The sequence below is a fragment of the Bombus affinis genome, unplaced genomic scaffold (genome assembly GCF_024516045.1).
Source record: "Bombus affinis isolate iyBomAffi1 unplaced genomic scaffold, iyBomAffi1.2 ctg00000070.1, whole genome shotgun sequence".
Lineage (NCBI taxonomy): Eukaryota > Metazoa > Arthropoda > Insecta > Hymenoptera > Apidae > Bombus > Bombus affinis.
Window position 1 is genome coordinate 417,835 of NW_026108823.1, and position 19,610 is coordinate 437,444.

At 34.6% G+C, this 19,610-nt stretch overlaps 2 protein-coding genes and 4 long non-coding RNA genes across 36 annotated transcripts in view; 3 read left to right on the top strand and 3 right to left on the bottom strand.

Moving 5' to 3' along the window:
- Nucleotides 1–19,610, bottom strand: part of LOC126927031 (G-patch domain and KOW motifs-containing protein-like) — a 730,127-nt gene that overhangs the window by 121,894 nt on the left and 588,623 nt on the right. For 15 of the 31 annotated variants that reach the window (XR_007715096.1, XR_007715095.1, XR_007715094.1 and 12 more), the window contains 2 exons: nt 9,519–9,622; nt 9,185–9,404 (listed from right to left, as the gene is read on the bottom strand). The exons of 3 other annotated variants lie outside the window; for them this stretch is intronic. Coding sequence is in view for 21 of the 28 variants with exons in the window: in XM_050743329.1 (XP_050599286.1) it covers nt 9,527–9,622 (96 nt within the window). In the remaining 7 variants the exon portion in view is untranslated. Of the gene's footprint in view, nt 1–9,184; nt 9,405–9,518; nt 9,623–9,701; nt 10,016–19,610 lie in introns of those variants that run through there. 13 more of the 31 variants (XM_050743319.1, XM_050743318.1, XM_050743317.1 and 10 more) reach the window with 7 other exon arrangements.
- LOC126927058 (uncharacterized) overlaps nt 1–19,610 on the top strand; it is a 142,488-nt gene that overhangs the window by 104,386 nt on the left and 18,492 nt on the right. The gene's annotated exons all lie outside the window — the stretch shown is intronic.
- Nucleotides 10,623–16,763, top strand: LOC126927064 (uncharacterized). Its single transcript, XR_007715118.1, has 4 exons — nt 10,623–10,924; nt 11,080–11,401; nt 11,618–11,977; nt 16,672–16,763. It is a non-coding gene; the product is annotated as an uncharacterized LOC126927064 (long non-coding RNA).
- LOC126927096 (uncharacterized) lies at nt 11,169–11,666 on the bottom strand. Its single transcript, XR_007715155.1, has 2 exons — nt 11,521–11,666; nt 11,169–11,448 (listed from the first exon to the last, which is right to left on the bottom strand). It is a non-coding gene; the product is annotated as an uncharacterized LOC126927096 (long non-coding RNA).
- LOC126927073 (uncharacterized) lies at nt 16,824–17,471 on the top strand. The gene is made up of 2 exons (XR_007715127.1): nt 16,824–17,022; nt 17,139–17,471. It is a non-coding gene; the product is annotated as an uncharacterized LOC126927073 (long non-coding RNA).
- On the bottom strand, nt 17,198–18,039 carry LOC126927074 (uncharacterized). Its single transcript, XR_007715128.1, has 2 exons — nt 17,468–18,039; nt 17,198–17,357 (listed from the first exon to the last, which is right to left on the bottom strand). It is a non-coding gene; the product is annotated as an uncharacterized LOC126927074 (long non-coding RNA).

A 19,610-nucleotide genomic window follows, 5' to 3' on the forward strand; every position in this document is an offset into this window, starting at 1 on the left:
CAGATCTCCATCTTCCACAGCTATAACAAATAATTTTTTGACACTCTATACATTTAACATCGATTATAATTCTGATAATTGAAACACCGAACATCAATGTGTTTATTCACTACGCCAACACAGATAACAATTAACATTGATATATAATATATATTTGACGATATATATCTGAAAGAATAGAAATTTCATTTAATCGACTATATGACCATACTCGGTTAAGTACCAACAACGACTATCTATCAACCTTATCTTACTTCCTCAAAGATATAGAAAGACTTTAAAAATTTCAGCCATGTGATTTGGTCCTTTAAAATTTAGAAGTAATATAACGATAAAATACCATCAAAACCTTTAAATTTCCAATATTCAAGAGAAACTTGAAATCTCGTTTATTTACTCAGCAACAAAATCCTATTTACCTTCAGAGAACCTATACAATTTTTGCACAGCTCAATATCTCTCCTTTAAACAAAACATCAAAGTATGTTGTTCCTAACTTCAAAGGGCTCAACTCAATTTTTTGATCAATTTCTCTCGTCCTATACGCTCGTTTCAAAGCTTATAATACCATCTACACCTTTGCCTTGTGTTCCATCCATGGTTCCTATGCATGCAATTATATTATTATCGTTCCAAAGGATCTTAGCATTTCTGTTTCGCTCGTGATAGGTATTCACATCAATAAGTTAAAGATTTGATCCCTTGCTTTATGATGTACGAGAACCTTTGAACTAACAACTTTGAAGTGACAACGGAACGAGAAATGACAAGCTTTCATTTCAATCTATATTTAAGATATTTAATATTTAATCGGTTTTCGTGACACCGAATAAATAATAAATAATAAATTTGAAGGGAAAAAGCACCGAATAAATAATAAATAATAAATTTGAAGGGAAAAAACAAGAGATTAAGAAAAAATTCTGAAAAATTCTGACACAAATCAGTAGTATTATTTTATATTACTTTGCGAATTACTTTTCAAGCATAAAAATAGTTTGACGGTCACTTGTAGTTCCTTCCTTGCCATTTCATTTATTAAATTCGTTTAATTTCGTAAACAAAATAGCCACTCGTGGCGAGTTTTGTGTTTAAAATAGAATTTTGTCATACAGGCTGGTTGGTAATTGATAGTACAAGCGGAAAATTGGTGATTCTACTCGAAAAAAGAAGTCGAAAATATAGAATAAAAAAAAATTAAAATATTACAATTACCATCAATAAGCTCAGCATCCACATATGACTATGTGACACATAGTGACTGACGCATCCAGATATGGGACTATGGTTCTGAAGTGAACCATTTCTGGGTGAATCTTCGACGGTAGTGACATTAAATTCGGTCGGATCTTCTGTGGGGTTCAGGCATTCGATGTAGCAACATCAGCGTACAACGCGGAATCTCTTGCACTTGTGTAATAAAAAGAAATCGATTAATTGTAGGGATCAATCGTCACTAGACTACTCGAAAATCCAGGTCATTCAAAGAATGAAAGAAGAAAGAATTGCTCCAATTCCACCATTGCTTTTGCAAAACTAGTATTTGAGAACCGTTGGTCAAATATATTATAACACTAAACGTACATTTCGGGAAGAATAATTTGTGCTATGAAACAGAATACGATAAAGTTCAAAGGTTACATCGATTTTCAAAATTTTATAAATTCAGGTGTATGACAGTATCAGTCAGCTCTTTTTCTGTCCCCAAGCGCCAAAATTCATTCCGACTACCATTTTACGTATTTTACAGAAGTAGGCCTTCATTCATCTCCCATTCCATCCACCAACATGCTCTCGACGTATTATCTTCTAAGTAAAATATTGATGTTGAGTCAGACATCCAACTGAATAATCTTTTCGGTGTTACTATAAGGCAATTAAAACCAGGGCTTGTGCTTATACGTTAGATGTAATACTTGGCATGAAACCTGCTGATATTAATATTAAATTTATGCATAGTAGGATGTAGGACCATTGTCAAAATGAAATTATTTAGCATCTTATATAGCCTGGCAAGGCTCGAACGTTTTATCTTCCTGTAGATTTTCTTTGCTTTTAGACTTTCCTTCCATTTCTTTGAATTGGTATCTTCTGTACACTATTTATAAAGGAAGAATAAATTACATGTTACATCCAAGTTACCAATCCAAATAATTTTAAGTAAGAAAAGAGATCTAATGCAACAGTTTCAACTTAAATATAGATCCGACGATTATTTACGAACGAATAGTATAAATCTTTTAGCAATATGAAATTCGCAATATTTATTCAAATATTTATATTTATAGTACGTCATTAGCAAAGAAGACATGTTTGGGTGCGTTAAATTTAAAGGTTTTGATGGTATTTTATCGTTATATTACTTCTAAATTTTAAAGGACCAAATCACATGGCTGAAATTTTTAAAGTCTTTCTATATCTTTGAGGAAGTAAGATAAGGTTGATAGATAGTCGTTGTTGGTACTTAACCGAGTATGGTCATATAGTCGATTAAATGAAATTTCTATTCTTTCAGATATATATCGTCAAATATATATTATATATCAATGTTAATTGTTATCTGTGTTGGCGTAGTGAATAAACACATTGATGTTCGGTGTTTCAATTATCAGAATTATAATCGATGTTAAATGTATAGAGTGTCAAAAAATTATTTGTTATAGCTGTGGAAGATGGAGATCTGTTAGAGAAAATGGTTCATGAAATTGATCTTGAGTATAATTTTCAGACAAAATTTTTTATTGCATCATAAAGTACTCATCACGAGAAACGAAAGTTTCAGAAAACCCCTGGATCGTAAATGATTCGTTCTTTTGAAAAAAGCTGTTTAAAATTTCTTATACTAATCCCTATACTAATTGTATATACTAATTGTATTTAGTATATTATGTTATAAATAATGGTTAATATAAGTATCAAAATAAATAGACAACAATTAATTACATAACATCGTAATAACATAATATAATATAATGGGCGTAATCATATACAGTAAAACTTAGAAAATATGCTCTGGATGAATTCGGTGAAAATTATCCTTTGTTCCGTGGTATATATAGGCAAAAACGAATGGTAGACCGCAGCATAATAGTTTCCAACCATCCACAATTGTTCTAATTCCTCACTCGACGTCTTTCATGTTCATTCATGTAGGAAAAAGTATGTTATCGTTTAATAATAAGCTTTTAAGCGTTTAATAACATCTCGTCGAGTAGAAATTCCACACGAAGCAGTGAGAAAAATAATATTTGAAGAAGATCTATGTTCTCAGCTTCGTCGTGTGCAAGAACTTTGTAGGATAGATTGTATCATGCGATGAAAATTTTATACTTGTAAGTTAAGAAAATTGGAACGAAAATTCACGTTGTCTCAAAGATATCTTGTTTTTGGATAGAAATAGTTACTTTACTAACAACATTCTCAATATTAAGGATATGAACATCTTTGATTTAATCAAAGCCGCTGGAATACGCCAGATATTTCATATCTGACTTAAACATGTACTGCGACGAGCGAAAAAAGTAAACACATAAATGTAAAAGACTAATTTTTCAAGTGATCGGTAAAGACTAGGTAACAGTAACTACAAGTTATTATTAACGAAATGTAATAGTTAATTTTCATTAACATTAATAATGTACAAAACATTTTACAAAAATGGACATCTCAAACCATGTTTACGGTTTTGCACATTAATTATACTCGTCGAATCAAGGTTTCAACATAGATATTTCGTCCACTAGTACTACTTCACGTTTATTACATCCAATAGAATTAACTACTATTTAGGTAAATTATTTTGTGGAATGGTCAAATAATGCTCTTTTCTCATTATACCTTCGACATTCGCTTTCTACATAAAATCAACGGGCTGTGTTTACACTTTTGCTTGTCACGGCGTATCAAGGAAGATTGAAATATAAAGTAATTCGCACAAAAAAGTAGATATTAGTATTGATGTTATTGTATTCCATATTTGACCTTAAAATATGAATAAAATCAGTCTAAGTATTAATGAAATTTCAAACATTTTTTCTAAAACAACGGAACTTTCCTTTCTAATGAGCACTATATGATGCAATAGAAAAACAATTTGACACTGAAAATTGTGGTCAAGATCAATTTTGCGCTACACTTATTTAACCAATTTTCATCAAATCGAAGGTGTAGAATGGCTTGAAAAAAATACCGCGATAAATACTTTTTTGACACTTTGTACAAAGGTGTATATCAATGTGTATATCGATACACATACTCTGTATGTGCATATCCGTGGTATATATATCCGTTTTTCGAAGCAAAATGTCATCTACCTGTTCAAAAGAGCAAAGCAAAAACACTACATAGAGGGTTTGTTACTGTTAACACTCTCTATTTCCGTGCGTAAAGTATCCAACCAGATATCCAGGAACAGCTTTCAGGGAACGAGATTGAATATTTGATCGAATATATTTAATATGGCAATGTTACGTATAACAATATACGTATGGAATTTTAAAAGTCACGAGGGTTGCAGCGGACTCAATTTTAATGTACATTAAACATTTTGCTCATTGATGACCTTACCTTAATTTTTTTCTCCTTCCTCACTTTCTTTTCCTATGCGAGTGAGAGCAAGATTGATAGTAACAAGCGATTTCATTAAAACACAATCTCCTTTTCCATTTGATGAACACTATACGAGACGAGGGAATGATTTAGGAACACGACTTTCGAGCGGTTTCAACAACTATTAAGTTTCATTTATAGCAACGAACACTGCCAAAGACGTAATCAATAAGATTCGCGTAGGTGCCGTAGATGACGTAGATGAAAAAACGTAGATCAAACGTAAATGACGAAATTATACATTAATTTATTTTAACGCGTTAAAATTACGCTAATGACAGTTGCTCCATTCAATTTGTTCACATATTTGAGCCCTATATGGAACAAAGTGAACGGAGCATCTGCGAGCGTGTTAACCGGACAACGACGAATTTTCACATCTACTCCACGAAGCTTCACATATATCAATGACCACTACCGTAGTCATGGTCAAACATAGATGACGAAGTTATGTATTGATTCACTTTAACACGTTCAGATTACGCTAGTGACACTTGCGCAGTACTATTTGTTCATATATTTAAGCCCTATACGCAACAAAGTGAACGTAGCATCAGTAAGCGTGTTAATTGGACAACCACGAATTTTCACATATATTGCACGAAGATTCGTATATAACAATGATCACTGCCATAATCATGGTCAACCGTAGATGACGAGATTATGCATTAATTCACTTTAAAAATTACGCTAGTGACACTTGCGCAGTACTATTTGTTCATATATTTAAGCCCTATATGCAACAAAGTGAACGTAGCATCTGCAAGCGTGTTAGTTGGACAACGACGAATTTCGTTTCGCAAACACGGACACGTGATACATTTTGAAGTTACGTGGACGTGAGAGTAATTCGTTCCCTTAAATTGCTCAATTTCCATTTCTTTCGCCATGTATATTCGAGTATTGCATTTGAATTGCAGAGCAGTGGGAAGTAACGGCGCACGTCGTTGATATATCGACAGGAACATGAATTCTTTTTTCATAGGATGAATACTTTTTTCATCGAATTATTAAACCGAATCAAGTTTTCAAATCCAATCATTTAATTTCATCGTTTTACATCGAACGGTTCAATCTTTTTTCTTTTAAATACCTTACCTATATTTCATCTCGTTGAATATTCCATATTTTTAATGCTACTACCACTTATTGGAAATTTCAAATATGTAATTATCGTTCTGAAGTTAGAAATTCGAAATAACATTCGTCAGTATATGATTCTACGTTTTATATAGAGTAATAAAAATGATACAATGAGTTTCGGTAAATAACCAATAAAAATTTTTGTTCCTTTTTCTTTTTCCTTTTTTTTTCTTTTTGGTTTTATGTATCCAAGGTCGAGAATAAACTATGTGCACGTTTCCTCTCGTTTCTTGCATTTTTATGAGGAATTCAGTCTTTTTACGCCACAAGAGTCTCAACGTTTTCGTTTTCACGCCTACGTTACGCTCGTTAAACACGTTCCAACAAGACCATGAATAAGGATAACAGCTTTAATGTTTTCACATGTGTTAATTTATTATTTTAGACCTTAAATATTTTATTTATAAAATCTTTATTTAAACAAGTTACCATTGTCGCTACAATAAATCAATGAATGAAATCAGTTTAAATTTAAAATATCATTTCATAATTTTTCGTCACTTGTATCTAAAAACAACAAAAAAACGGTGTATCCACATCGGATAAATTAATACGCCCCGGCGCAAAATAAAACCAAGACGCACAGCTCTGTGGAATGCCAACGGTCTAACGCAACGCAAACTTGAACTAGAACTCTTCCTAAAACACCAGCAAATCGACATAATGCTCATAACTGAAACCCACTTCACCGACAAAAACTACCTGAACATAAACGGATACAAGTTCTACCATACCCAACACCCCAGCGGAAAGGCCCACGGCGGCACCGGAATCATAATCAAATCAAACATTAAGCACTACGAACTTCCACCATTCCAGAAAGACTACCTCCAAGCATGGTCTTGAAGACTGTCATGGTACAATCACCACTTCAGCTGTATACTGCCCTCCAAGACACTCCATCGCCAAAGAAGACTTTGGCGACTTCCTGGACACCCTGGGCAATAGATTCATAGCTGGAGGAGACTACAACGCCAAACACACCCAATGGGGCAGCAGACTGGTTACAGTAAGAGGCAAAAACCTCCTCAACAGCATAATAACCAACAAGCTCAACTACCTTACCACATACGAACCCACACACTGGCCCACCGACACAAACAAAATACCCGATCTCCTTGATTTCCTCATAACTAAAAATATCTCGTCAAGACACGTCCAAATCAATTCCTCGGCTGATCTCTCCTCTGATCATTCCCCCGTGATAGTAACAGTCAGTTCAACTATCATCGAGAATACACGTAATGGCTCCATACATAACCAACACACCAACTGGCAGCTCTTTAGAGAAGTCTTTACACACACAACTTCAGCCTCAACTTCACTAAAAACCAATGAAGAAATCGAAGCAGCCACGGAATACCAAAACACGAGCATAATAAACGCTATCCGCTTCTCCACACCGGCAAAAACGTCCATCAGCAATCACGAATACCCCCAGTACATATTAAAAAAAATAGCAGAAAAACGTAGACTAAGAAGCATATGGCAGACCCATAGAACACCGGAGGACAAACGCAAACTAAACAACGCAACTAGAAAACTATCCTAAACTATAAAAAACTACAATAATGACCGTTTTCACAAATATCTCGCCAGCTTGTCCCCCACAGCCGACTCCAACTACTCACTATGGAAGGCCTCCAGGAAACTCACGCGCCTCCCACAAATAATACCTCCAATCCGCCGTCCGCAGGGTGGATGGGCGCGTAGCCCTATAGAAAAAGCCAACCTATTTGCCAAACACTTGACTGAAGTATTCCAACTCCATTCCTCCATAGCTGCAGCGGACGTTACCGAATATCTGCACACTCCCTTCCAAATGTCCCCTCCTATTGAACCCTTCACTTCTTTAGAGATCATAGAAGCAATCAGTCGCCTAAACCCCAAGAAAGCAGCAGGTCACGACCTAATAGGAAATAAAGCAATCAAGGAACTTCCGATAAAAGGGATTGCACTCATCGCATCAATCTTTAACGCTATCCTCCGCCTTCAACACTTTCCCAAGGCTTGGAAAATCTCACTGATCACCCTCATCCCTAAACCCGGTAAACCAATATATGAAACCAGCTCCTATCGCCCAATCAGTCTTTTACCTACCCTGTCTAAACTATTCGAGAGGATGCTCACGAATCGTCTCCTTCCACTCCTAGAAGAATTGAAAACGCTTCCAGACCACCAATTCGGCTTCCGAAAACAACACTCAACAGTAGAGCAAATCCACCGCATAACCCACATGATCAGCCAAACCCTTGAAAAGAAAAAATACTGCTCAGCGGTATTCCTAGACATCCAACAGGCATAACACACAAAGTATGGCATAAAGGGCTACTCTACAAGCTCAAAAAGATCCTACCCCATCCATACTACTCCATCTTAAAATCCTACCTAACCAACAGACAATTCATAGTTAAATGTCTAGGCGCCACTTCCGCAACATTCCCAATAGAATCCGGCATACCCCAAGGTAGTGTCCTCGGACTCCTACTGTTCTCCATCTACACTGCCGACTTATCTATACCAAACGAGGTAACAATAGCAACATTTGCCGACGACGCAGCACTATTAGCTACCCACGCAGACCCGGCAATTGCCTCATCCACTCTCCAGCGAAGTCTCGACTCCATGGAAAAGTGGTTCCAAAAATGGGGTTTCAAAATAAACGCAAAAAAATCCTCTCATGTAACCTTCACGCTCCGAAAACAAACCTGCCCCCAGGTCACCATTAACAACACAATAATCCCAAGCAAGGACTCCGTAAGATACCTGGGCATGACCCTGGACAGGAGGCTAACTTGGAAAAAACATATCTCAGAAAAAACAAAGCAACTAAAGGAAAAATTAAGAAAATTCTATTGGTTCACGGGCCGACGCTCCAAACTAAACATACAGAACAAAATAATCCTCTACAAGGCCGTAATAAAACCTGTCTGGACCTACGGAATCCAACTATGGGGAACAGCAAGTAATTCCAACATTGAAATACTCCAACGCTTCCAATCGAAAACGCTAAGATCCCTATCAAATGCACCCTGGTATGTTACCAACGAAACAATCCACCGTGATCTCAAGATACCTACAGTCAAAGATGAAATACACAAGTCCAGAAGCAGATATAACGCAAGAGTCAACAACCACCACCACCCACTAGTCATCCAACTACTGGACACGACGGACCGATCTACAGTTATCATATTTTATATAAAATTAGAAGGGACCTTTAAAAAATTGCATGCAACAACACACTTACAGGAACTCTTGAATTAGTTTTTCTACATGCCTGATTATGTCTTTATATGTATATGTCAATTCAAATTTATTTTCTTAAAAGTCCCTTAATGAAAAACTAACACTTCATACTAACTTAGAACTTTTGAGTTCTTAGAATATTCTGATTTAGTCACTGGCTGTACAATAAATTCATTTACAGATATTATATTTCCACCAAGAGCTAGTTTTATTATGAGCCTTCCTGCATCATCATCGAATCCTTCTATTTGACCATAATTATTACTTTGTTTTCCAGCTATAATTTTCACAAATGTTCCTTTCTCGATTTTAACTTCTTCCTCTTCTTTTTTGGAATCTGTATTTTTGGTATCTGTAGTTTCATACCTTTTGGTCGTAATTCTGGTATGACAGCTGCTACTAATCTGTAATAGTTAGAATAAACGATTGTGAAATAAAAAATGATGTTCTCTGTTTACTTTCCAATAAGTGATGTATTAAACACATATAATTAATTTAATCTAGAGTAAAATTCATACTTTTCATTTCAACCAATTCCCTTTCCTGGTTGCCATCCCATTCCCCGTAACATTGCTACACCAAAAGCATCAATAGGAATTTTTTCATAACCTTCTAACGTAGACTGAAAAATAAAAAACAATATTTATAATATGCAAATGTAATACATCTGTGCATTGCACATCAATATGTTGATAACGTACCTGTTCTTTGCCTCTTAATGATTCATCTTCTACTAAAGGTAAAGTTAAATCATTTGTTTTAGTTTCATGTTCATTCTTTGACTTAAGTTCCTCAATGATTTCTTCCGCCGCTTGCTCTTCTAAAGTAACAACTTTATTTTCACTATCTTCAACTGGCTCTTTCTTTATTGATATTATTGGCGATGCTTTTCCATTAGATAGCTTTGATTTTGCCTCGTTAACACTAGCGTCTCCTACCTTTTCCTTATCTGCCTTCGGAAGGAAAATGTCTGCATCTATTTTATTAAGAATTCTATCATGCCAGGTTTTTGAACCTAGTAATGGAATAATTAGAGGTTCATCCTTTTTTTCTTCCTCACTGAAATAAAAAAATTGTTTTCAAATATATATATTCCGCTATTGGTGATTTTTATAGATTAGGTTGAGGTTATATGTTTCTTGATTATAAATTTTACTTTTTGAACTCACCCTATTACTTTAATACCTTTCTCATCAAGGCATTCAATGTAATCAACTTTCTTTTTTTCTTGTGGAATAGCATTTTTTCTTAATAGATTTCTTAATAGATTTTGCAAAACCGAAGGAAATCTTCTTTCCTTCTTCTGCCATTTGTTTGTTATTTTAACACTGACTTATAGACCAATACACATGTATATACTAGACATAAAGATTGATGTCACTTGAAACTATGTATATGAATCTAATATCTTATTATACTTTATTAATCTACTCACAATTACTTGCACATTACTAAAATTTCATTCCGACAATATATCAAGCGCCTGAATAAGTGACATTAAAGTAAACATATATGAGAGAGGAAATAAGAAGAACTGACGCCTATGGTTTTCTATGTTACAGAGCTAGTGCTGCACCATACGGCCAAATGCCGAAAGTGGCTAGGATATCCCAGAGGGAGTAGTGCTGCACCACGCAGTCCAATGCCGAAGGTGGCTTATGCTAGTATATACCTGTCTATACGTTTCAATCAGAAAATCGATATTATGTGTTCATGTGAAAGTTCACATTTCCTTAGGAGCTGTATTTTGATAGATTTAAGCTTCTAATGGAGCATTTTAAACGTATAGAGTATACTATGAAGTAGAGTGCGGATCATTTTATATTCATAGAAAATTTGAATGTATGGAAATGTACAAAATGCTCATGATATGCAAAAATATGCAAAATATTCAAAGTAAACCAATCATCAAAAAGTTTAAAAGGTGAAACAAATTTCTTTAATAACACCTAGATTAATTTTTATTTGTTAACGATCTACATTCTACTACGCTTTTAATTCTACCCTAGTTTATGCACCATAGCGCATGACAGCGCTATTATGTCCTTTACAATTTATTCAAGATCATTCTATTTTCAGATCAGACTCTCTATTTTTCTTTTTGCATCCTGAAAATTACCGTATAGAGATGTAAAACGAAAGCTATTGCTCGTTAAAATTTGACGTACTTTTGTTTTCATGAAAATATACATATGTTGAATTAAATAAACTAAACTATTGATAATCACATTGAAAGTATATATATTTATATATAACTTAGATTTCACAGATTATTTCGATATTGAAGTACTTCTTATGTATTAACGAAGAAGATAAAACATACTAATACAAGCATAATTCAACTGAGCGATTATGATAATGTTAATGCGCATCTCCGAACGTGCAGAGGATAAATGAGCAGGTAAGTTGCTCCCATCACTTTCTCCTTTGTTTCATGCAACTGTAACTCTTAGAATGTAATGTATAAATGTATATAACTATCCTTAATCGCATTGACGAAATGATGATAGACACAATTACTTGTTTGTCAGTTGAAGATCTTTTCTTTCCTCTTACTACATATTTATGTACTCTTAACTTGTCTTTTTAGCAATACTATCGCTCGTTTGTTCTACAGTTTTCAGAATTCTACCTTTTAGCGTTCTACACACGATCGGAGCGTAAATGTGCCCGTAGTCTGCCTGTTCCTATAAGCTACTTTAAACGATCATCTTTGATTGTGTTGGCTCGTAGATCATAGAGGAAGCCATTTACCTATCTTTCGGAACAAGAACTACAGTTAAAAACAGCGACCAATTGAGAACAGTAGTTAAGTCCGCGAGTAGAGGGGTGAGCGTGTTTTAGCGGCGACAACAGCACACGGTATGCAGATACGAAGCCGGGGTAAACCGGGAAGCCGTAGTTCACGGACCGTAGTAAGCGTGGTAACTCTAAACAGTCAACGACATTTGAAAGCCGGCCGCGCTCTGGAATTCAGGTAAATTTACCTCTTTTTCGTCTTAAATTTTCATTGACATTTCTCTGCTTATAGATTATTATACGGTTAGAAATGACATGTTTTTGGAGATATCGAGGAATGGTACTTTTAAGTAATTTTGATTTTCATCACTCATAAATTGAACCGAGGAAATTCCATCGATTTATTTACCGGCTGTTAAAAAGTTTTAATGAAATGGGACAAATGGTAATTAGTTGCGAAAATAAGGACAGTTGTGCCAGAGTTACAGTGTTTGCCTTTAATTTCAATTAACTGTACAGCCTGAACGTGGAGATTTTGTTCCTATGTAAATGATGAGATATACGACACACTGGACCGGTTTCTCGATAGTTAACATCTAAATGGTTAAATTAGGGAATGCTTTAACAAAGTTGATTCAAACATTTGATGAAAAACCCATAATTTACCTTTCTTAGAAATAGTCTTATACTCTTATATATCTTTTATACATTTTTCTTATATATAGAAATCTAACATTTATCAAATATGTGACAATTTCTACTGCAATCAAACATCTTATTTACTCTACGTAATGAAGCTAAGTTTAATTAACTTTCCTCAGTATCTTACATCACCAGTCACGCTCTCGATCCCGCTAGCTAGGCAATAAATCATCAAAAGTCGAGTTACAATTACGTTCTTATCCTACTTCAGAGCCCCTCACCTATCCGTTATCCAATTTCCTCTTCGAAATCCCATCGTGAAACCGACAATTAACTACTGTTCATCAGCATACGTACAGTTGACGGAATCGACATAATGAGACAGCGGAGTTAAATGTTAAAAAGTTTGCATATTTTATAATTTGAATGGCGTAAGGGAAAATAAGATGTTTGATTCGCCTAAGATCGTTTCATCCTGTATGGCACCAACATTTCATAAAATATTATATAACACAATTTGGAAAACAGTGTTGAGAATCATAGTGGTGTAAGTTAGGCCATTGCCAGTTTTCATCAAATAATCTTCTGTGTTTATTACCGTAAAAATAGATTACATCTGTTCAAACCGTGGAAACAGAAATGGTAGAGAATAAAGTTACGACTTAATCGGTTCTGAAACCAAAGGGAAGATATGTTTGAGAGTAAAAATGAATTCAAACATTCGGAATTACGATTTAAACCACTATGACATTGAATTTGTCATATGAAACCTACGCGTTGGGGAACGTGTTGAGGATGTCCCGAAACGTAGTTACAAATTAAGACAGGTCCGCGAGGCTAACTGTAAAAGAGCGAGCGTAACTGTGCGGAGTCGATGTTAACGGAGAAGATCTTCCTGCCGAAGATTTGTTCCGCTATGTCTAGACGTTCTATCCTTTGTTTCCTCGTTGCATTTTTTTACCTTCATTTTATCGCCACGAACAATGTTGCTGGTCGTGCTCTTAACCGTGCAACAGTCGGACAAAAACCCGTTCTACCTCGTATATAGCGTTCTGTTCGACACGGTCCACGAACTTACGGACAGATTTTTCGCGATTAAAAGAATAAGATAAGACAATTTCACGGTGATCTTATTGTTGTATATGTATACGGAAGTCCCATGGTTGTCGAAGTTTGTGCAGTAATTCTTCTTTCTCTTTCTCTTTTAATTATCGTTTTTTGCAGAAGAATGACCGTGGTGTAGAACATGATTGATGTTGATGGTGTAGTAATGGGCGGTGATGCTTCAAACGTATATAATACACTTGAGTTGTATCAAGCATGTTTTTACAACTTTGAGTCGGTTCTACGTGTTCTTATGTTATTGTAACGATTAAGTTACCATAAATATAGCAGTTTTCCCAATGGATCCACGCGTCGAGAGAAGCCATATCACGTAAAACATACATTTCCGTATAATGTTGTACAAATAACAGTCTAAGAAGAGTAGACACTCTTTATTACGATCATACATGTATATTGAAAATATAGCGATCGTTGCAACGTTATGAAAAATTATTGCAATGAAAAATTTTGACGGTGGATACGTATCGTTAGCAGATGATTCACAAGTTTCGAATCGTCTGACGGTACTGGTGCGTTGAACTTTCAGTGGTTGGGCGCGTACGCGTGTCGAGTCGAATTCTAGTTCGATTTCGCGGGAGGTTCGATTTCGCTATGGTAAATGTAGTCGAGTGAACAATCGCGCTACCGGATCTACGCGTAGTCCGGAACTCGGCGCATAATGCCGCGGAAACGGGCATTACAGGTCATTCAGAAGTTACATCTCATAAATTAAAATACATAGAAGAATGGCAATTACATTCTCCTTTTTATTATTTATATTCTATTATTAGAACACGTATCATTTTTCAAAATTTTCCTTGCAATCTACAATTGTTTATGTTATCTTCCTATTGATCATCGACTTTGTCATTTGCATGTCTCATTTTCCTCGTGTTCGGCATTTCAATATCAGGGAACAAATTTGTATCTTCTACATGAAATCATCTCTTTAATTTCAGATAGACGAATATGCGGCTGCTTCTGTTCCAAATATCTCCGTTACTGTGTCTGTTGACGGAAATCGGCGCGGCTGGGATCGGTAAAGCATGGCAGATCCTGCCATACGCGACCGATTCCTGGAATCACCCATCATGGCCACGGCTCGACTCTTCCGCGTTCGAAGTTCGCAGCGTGAGCGGGGTTGGTCATCTCAATCCCTTGTTTAATTGTTGATTTTTTAAAATCTTTGTTTATTAATTCCAGGTTTTTTACATATTTTTTTTTACATGATTTTTTTCCAGAATAAACGCTGAATTCTGATTGTAGGGTGGTACAGGCAAAAGTACCGATACGCGACGGTACGACATAGCCATGCATTATTACATTTTTTTTTTTTTTTTTTTTTTTTTTTTAAGATTATTATTGTAACTTAAATTTAAGCCGCTGTTACGCTGTGCTTATGTGCGATATTTTAATTTATGTCGTGAAAGCCTGGACGCAAAAACAGGACAGTTCGTTAGCGTAGGAGGGAACTTCTTCGTTAGACTGAACTCTGTTGATTGACTATTGAAAGCGCAAAGCGTAATAAGTTATAGTAATTCTTTTGCACGAGATTAAATAATTCAAGAGCGTTATTTTTTAGTATTGATTATTTATTTTAAACATTGAAATTTACAATAAACATTTAGAATTTACAACAGAATTTGGCTAATAATTCAGTTGTATGAGAAAAATTTCAAGACAATTATCGATACATAATCCGACATCGCATTTTCTGCATTCTCTTATTTTTCACACAAACAACACATTTTCTTCTCGATAATTAGATGCGACTGTCCTCGAAACCGGTAAACAATTATAACGAGACATTATTGGCATTTGCTTACTGCCGTTACTAAGGAATACATTCATATTTATCTCACATAAATGTAATAGTATTACTTCTACTTGATCGGAAAAATCGACAAACGCGTATATCTGTCCTTAGGCCATGCGGAATACTTGCAAAAAACGCATATATGTGTTCTGAGTCTACACCCATAGCTTTCGCCAGCGCATATACGCGCCCATACATGCGTTAATAAGATAAGAGGAAATAAAAGACAGATTATCGATAAAATACACTAACTCATATGTAATACGTGGAGATATTACCACTCAGATTACACATATTATATATTATAAGGGAAGATGTATACCACGTATACATATATGTAGAACGAACATTTCAAACTTGTTTATAACGCGTGCGCACACATACATGCACGCACACGAACAATTTTTCGAACGATAATTATATTAATGATATATATTATGATAACCATTTATATTTTTTAAAATATGTTCTTATGGCATACATATTTATTCCACGCTTCATATCTATCCACATCCGTAACTGTAGGTGACATTGTTTTTTAACAATTTTGCTATTATTTCATAATTCTTTAATTCATATTTCAAAGTCGTAACAGATGTTTCTTTTTTTTCAAGTTTTTCCCACATTGGACTTATTTCTAGCAGCCATGCTTGCTTACAAAGCAATTTTATATCCGCGCAAGAATATTTTTCAGTAGATTTTATTATGTGGTTTACAATATCCATATTCTCTAATAACTGGTTGCTAAGGTATTATTTGAACATATCGAGTCGAGTAACTTCATTTGGTAATGATACGTATATTTTCTTTTCGAGGCATCTGCGTAAAGCTGCATCAATGTCCCTAATAATATATTTACAATAAATATTATTGTTCTGTTATATTAATAATAACGAAGGAATATTCCGAACAACACAATAATTAAGATTAAGATAATGAATAATTCTGATATTAAGATATTTTCTACTTAGAAAACATTGAAATAGCGTGATATACATAGCAAGGGCAATTAGTTGCAGCCAAAAGAACTACATTAGAATTTTCGTTAGATACTAATCCATCCAATCTAGAAAGAAGTTCTGATCTGAATCTCTTTGAAGGTTCAGACAATGTACAGTTTACTCCTTTATTTGTGCCTATCCAGTCAATCTCGTCGATAAAAATAATTGTAGGCGAATAATTATAGGCAAGTTCAAATAAAACCTGTTCAATTTAACAAATGTATTTATTATTTATTAAATATTATATTCAAAATTCCTTAAATTCATTGTTTCATCACGAACGTAATATCATTTCTTTTTCCAAACAACTATTCCATTTATATATGATTATTATTATATATGATATATTCCAGAATCTCTTCTTCATAGACAAAGGAAATCAACTTACACGGATATACTTCTCGGAATCACCTCTCCATTTGCTCACCAATGAGCTGGCCGTTATGTTAAAAAAGGTACAGTGGCATTCTGTTGCGACTGCCTTCGCCAACATCGTCTTCCCTATTTCGTAATTGCTTGTATAGCAGAATACCTTTCCAGGGAGAAAATGGGCCTTTAAAAAAGATAAGGTACTTGAGGAGATACACAATGGCCTCCTTAATAGCAGATTTACATTCCTCTAGGCCTACGATGTTGTCCCAATATACATTTAATTTTGTCAGTATGATTTCCTGCGACAATACAAAGATGAAATGGCGCATAATCTCCGTATTAATTTCCGTAAATGTTATGTAATTCGTTATTTAAAGCTTTACTGAAATCAGTATTTACAATACGTATATTAATCGAAAATAACTTACGCATGAAATGTCTTCAATAATCTTCCATAATTCCAGATTGTCTATATAAAGCTTCTGAGCCTATTTTGATATCTTTGATTGCGTGGATTGTTCCATTAAGATGTTAAATAGCTCTCCTCTTCTGATGAAGATTCATCGCTTTCATTGGCGAAAATTGGTGTCAATGTTATTGCGAGATTAATATCATCCGTAGCGTCACCCGTCATCTTCTGTTGTACATTCCTCCCTTTCACAGACTCACTTCTCGTTTCTTTGCTAACAGATTTGACACGTTTTACTACTTCTTCGAAGATTGAATGATATTGTAATCGATACGTTGAATACGTTGAGAACGTTGAATAGTGTTAAATAATTTAAATTCTTACACTTTGTTCGCATTTGTCATTTCCCTCGTCTTTATTTCCTTTTCAGTTATTTTCTTGCACAATATAGGATATTTTTGGAATTTCATCTTGTAATAATAATTTTCATATTCTGTAAGAATAATTTCCAAATCGACGTTGTCGCAGACTCGATATTTCCGAGGTAGACGAGCTTCCCGGATTAATACATCGCTAATGTCTACATATCTAAAAAATATAATTTTTAATTCATTGAACAAATTTTATGCTATGAGTACACACTATACGATAATCATCAATTAACTGTTTTATTTCTCGGTAAGACAGACAAAAAGAATGTACTGTCTATTTATTATTATATAAATCCTCGGCGATAATTTTTTGCCTTCTGCTTTTTAATTTCTAATTTTTAAAGTTTGAATTTATATATATTTTCATTTATAACTAGTTAATCTACGTTATCGATTGAGTTATTCTATAACTACTGAGTTACCGATGTCGATTTTCAAATTTTGGTTCCTTCCCCTCTTTCCGCACTAATTTCTATTTCGATTGGTCACCGATACTATTCGAAAAAATTGCAACTAAGAAGATATCTAAATATATACACATAATATAAATTTATAAACATAATTTTGTTATCTACTATCTTGATACGTGCAAAGATAAATCTTAATGATATATAATACAGCGTAAATGGTTATAAATAATTAATTATTGACAATAATTATAAGAATTATCGAAAGAAAAAATCATAGATACTATGTGCGAGTGTAAAATATCGCAAAAAATGAACAACAATTGTGAAAAACGCAATATGGCAAATCAATGACAAAACACACTCATGACTGTCATGGAAGTTCCAAAGTCTAAAATCTAGAATATTCCTTACCTCTTTTCGCAAATTATGAGATATCTTATTTGTGGTACCTTGCAGCGATAAATCACCGTTTATTGTAATAGTTTTAAATGTGATAATGATATCCTTGTATTGACTATCGTTTCTCGATAGTTACGAGAATTTTCGTTTATTACTTTGAGACAATCCGTCACTTCCTTTCTCTTATAAAGTTTCCCTTCAACTCCGTTGAAAACTGAGCATCAAACAGGAGACGAACGATTTGTTGTCATGGCAATGTTAGTTCACACGTAAGCGGGGTGCGAATATAATGATGGAATAGTCGAATCCTGTCTACTGTATAGTAAGATGGATGCGACATGGAAATAGAAAGAGAAGGCTGTATATAAGCATTTTCTGTCCTTGTTTAATCAGGCATGCACACTAGTGGACACTGACGGCGCTTGTTTACCGTTGTTACACATTTCCGGTACAAGTACGCGGGCATTAGAGAAGGACGGAACGGTCTCTCTCTTTACCACTATATCGCGTTTTTAGTTCGCTCACGCGCTCTGTACTTATATCTATTACATTTCCACCATAAGCAGCGGCCGTGCAGTGACTTACAAAAGTTTCGAACTCGCGGACGTTTAATCACGTTCCCTACTCCGAAGGGGTAAGTACAAAGTTGCTCGTCTCAGTACTCTTGTTAGAAGTTTTATCATCTTTTTCATTTCGTGGCTACAAGTTTTTCCAGGAAATTCTTATCGTTTTACAAGGGCTGTGGGATACAGTGACGTCAGCTATCGATCATATACGCGAATTTGTTGTAAATTAATTAGGAGAATATCTGGAGTTCTTTATCGTTGTCAGCTGTAAAATATTAGAATTTTTCATTTATAATTGTCATATTTTCGACTCTTCCGTTGCCAAGACCATCTTGAAAGATTTTTGGTATGTTCCATCACCCTTGTTAAAAGTGTGCCCATTGGTTAGATATATTGATTTTAAAAACCAATACGTATATCAAGTTTATTATCTCACAGAAACAAAGAAATTCGTTTTATTAACGAATTTTCGATGTTTCTTCTCAATTTCCTTTAGTATCGAACGAAGAACATTATTTGATCAAACGTTTCATCGTTCAGATTGTATTTCGTTTAAAAAGATTGAAATTGATATTGAGATAAAATCAAAAAGTATCCGTTGTTCTCGAACATTCTAGTATTCCTTCGCCGCCCGGGAGAAAGACAGGTATGAAGAAAGAAGATATTTTTTTTATTAACTTTTTAATATTGATATTTCGACAAATATTGACGTGTGCAGTGA